General features: G+C 31.5%; 1 protein-coding gene across 5 annotated transcripts in view; it reads left to right on the top strand.

Moving 5' to 3' along the window:
- LOC106466491 (protein numb-like) overlaps positions 1-1508 on the top strand; it is a 32855-nt gene extending 31347 nt beyond the window's left edge. For all 5 annotated transcript variants that reach the window (XM_022394504.1, XM_022394508.1, XM_022394506.1 and 2 more), the window contains one exon: positions 1263-1508. In XM_022394504.1, coding sequence (XP_022250212.1) covers positions 1263-1287 — 25 coding nt within the window. In that variant the 3' untranslated portion in view covers positions 1288-1508. The remainder of the gene's footprint in view (positions 1-1262) is intronic.
- The last annotated feature ends 1393 nt before the right edge of the window (positions 1509-2901 follow it).

Below are 2901 nucleotides of genomic sequence, written 5' to 3' on the forward strand. Positions count from 1 at the left end.
TTTAAACGTTTAGGGTTAAGGTTACGTATTAATTAGTTAAGTAACTTAGTACTAAACTAAAATTTCTTCCTGCTCTGTGCTATATATATATATATATCTATATATATATATATATATGTGTGTGTGTTTTAAAGGAAGTATTGATTTCTTTGTATGTACATAAAAGTGTTTTGAAACTCATTTACATAGGCAAGAAGAAAGTAACTCAGGTTTAAAAGTTATTAAAAATTTCACCTTTAAGTAAAAGCTATATATATAATCCTTTTGATGTCAGGTTAGAAAAGTACATATGCAAGTTCAAGGAACATCAGACCTGTAGTGAATTTCTGGCCAAGTGTAAAGAGTTTTTTAATAAAACAAAGTCAAACATTCTTTTCTAGTGTCATGTTTACAAACCTTGCTGGGTATTAACGTTATTAATAGAGTTTACCATGTTGTAATCTGTTTTGTTAAAAAATATGAATCAAAGGTGATAAGTCAGTGCATGATAAAAATTGAAGTGAAAGATATTGCTGAATGACTTTGTGCCTTCATTTTTGCATTGTTTCTGTTTTTTTTTCACTGTAAATGTTCTTTTTGTTGTTGTAACTGTTGAGCACAAAATTTTATGTGTGAATGAGTAATGATTAAAACAATTAGTGGAACTTATTTGAGGTTAACGTGAAACATTTGGAAGGACAAAAATGATAGCATATACAATTTTCGGTCAACTAGAACTTTTCCACAAAATGATGGCCAATTAATAAATAATAAGTTTATCTCTAAAGTTGGTTTTTTGAAAGAATGGAAGGAATAGACTGCTGTACTTTTTTATTTTGTGCCAGCTTTACATATTTTTTAATTTGAACTAACTTTGTACAAAAAATCATTTACGAAAATTATGATTGGATGAACAGTTTATGCTTCACCATAAAATAGTTAAGGAGTTTAATGGTGAAAGTGTGCCTTTAGAGCAATATTTATGTTGTTTCATGAAAAAGCTGAACATGTTATTTTAGTGTAGTGCATTGTATGGTAGAATATGTTTATATATTGTATGAAACTTCTGAAACACTAGAGGAAGAGCAATTATATTGAACTTACTGTATCATAGATACTTGTACTAACCATTAAATATGTGAAAATAATGTAACTGGTTCCACTATTATGTTAACATATTGTGTAATATTTAAATACTGGAGAATGTTTATTTGTGTCCATTTTCATTATTATAATATACTTTTATCCTGAAACTTAGAATTTTGTAATTTTACATTGCTCAGAAAGTTAAAGACACCTGTGGACTAGCTGTGGATAGCTTAAGAGGTGGGTTCATGTTTGTTTAACACCAGTTGCCTTAGACGTGTCTGATATGTAAATGGTGAAAACATTCAGTAAGGACCTTTTGAACTGTGTGATACCTGTAGGATCTTCAACCACCTTTTTTGTTCCTTTTTTGTTTAACCATTGTTGCTAAATTTGGTGTATCATTAAAAATTGGCAAAAATAAAAACTCGGAGAGAAATATAGTTTCTTCTCAATTGTAATTATTTCACATTTTCAATTTCATGGCAGAACAAAAAATTATTGTTATAGGTTTTACTAGGGACAATGTGTAAACGTTATGATGATTGAGGAAAAAATAATTATAAGTAATACTTTTATAAGTTTTTTTTTCTATTTTATTACAACTGTGTAAGGAAATGTTAATAAAGAAACAACAGAGAGCGTTTCTATATCTGGGATTAAATATACAAAAAAAAAGGACAACAGCGTATGATTGTGTTCAAGTTTTATTATGAAACAGAATTTTTTGAAAATATTGAACACGTAATTATTATTATTATTATTTGTTTGTAAGTAAGCACAAAGCTACACAATAGGCTATCTGGTGCTCTGCCCATCACGGGTATCGCAACCCGGTTTCTAGCGTTATAATTTCGCAGACATGCCGCTGTGCCACTGGGGCACTACACATTATGTAGTCTAGTGCTTAACAAGGAACAAATCCAATTAAATATCTTTTTTCAAATTTATTATAAGTCTTTGTTCGTTACATATTAAAGATGAATAAAAGGCACAATCTCTCTCAAATATGCGCATTACTATTCAACCAAGAAGTCGACATTATTTAAAGCTATTACAACTACCTGATCTTCAAATAATCAATAACACAGGCCTGACATGGCTAGGGCGCTCGACTCGCAATCTGAAAGTTGCGGGTTCGAATCCCCGTCCTACCAAACATGCTCGCCCTTTCAGCCGTGGGGGCGTTATAATGTTATGGTCAATGCCACTATTCGTTGGTAAAAGAGTTGGCGGTGGGTGGTGATGACTAACTGTCTTCCATCTAGTCTTTCACTGCTAAATTAGGGACGGCTAGCGCAGATAGACCTCGTGTAGTTTTGCGCGAAATTAAAAAAACAAACAAATAAACACAGGCCTGCGATGGTTTTATTGTCTTCAACTTTTGACATGTTCTACAGTACTTCCTGTACGCTGAATCCGAAAATGATATCAATTTTTCTCCATCACGTATAGATTTTTCACAAAACGTCTTATGTACTTTTACATATGTGTATCATTTTCATTGAAATCGGGTCATATTTTGTTTTGCTTAAAATGTTAACAGCCAATGGCTTTAGATTTCTCTAGACCTGAAAGTATTATTGATCGTTCTAGAATCAACGAGAAACACACCGCTTGTATATAAACGGTTAACATGCCGCATGACATGTAATTTCTGGATAGTATTTGTTTGTGCGTGCACTTTGACATTTTTTTTTCTTTTCAATATTATATATTCGTCGCTATGGCAACAAGAGGTTGTGTAAATTACCCAAACATATTCTGTGATATTTGTGGTAAATTTGTCGTAAAGAAACAAAGGCAAAACATTACAGAATTCGTCAAAAAAGCGTA

This window comes from Limulus polyphemus, unplaced genomic scaffold (genome assembly GCF_000517525.1).
Source record: "Limulus polyphemus unplaced genomic scaffold, Limulus_polyphemus-2.1.2 Scaffold2274, whole genome shotgun sequence".
NCBI classification, from domain to species: domain Eukaryota; kingdom Metazoa; phylum Arthropoda; class Merostomata; order Xiphosura; family Limulidae; genus Limulus; species Limulus polyphemus.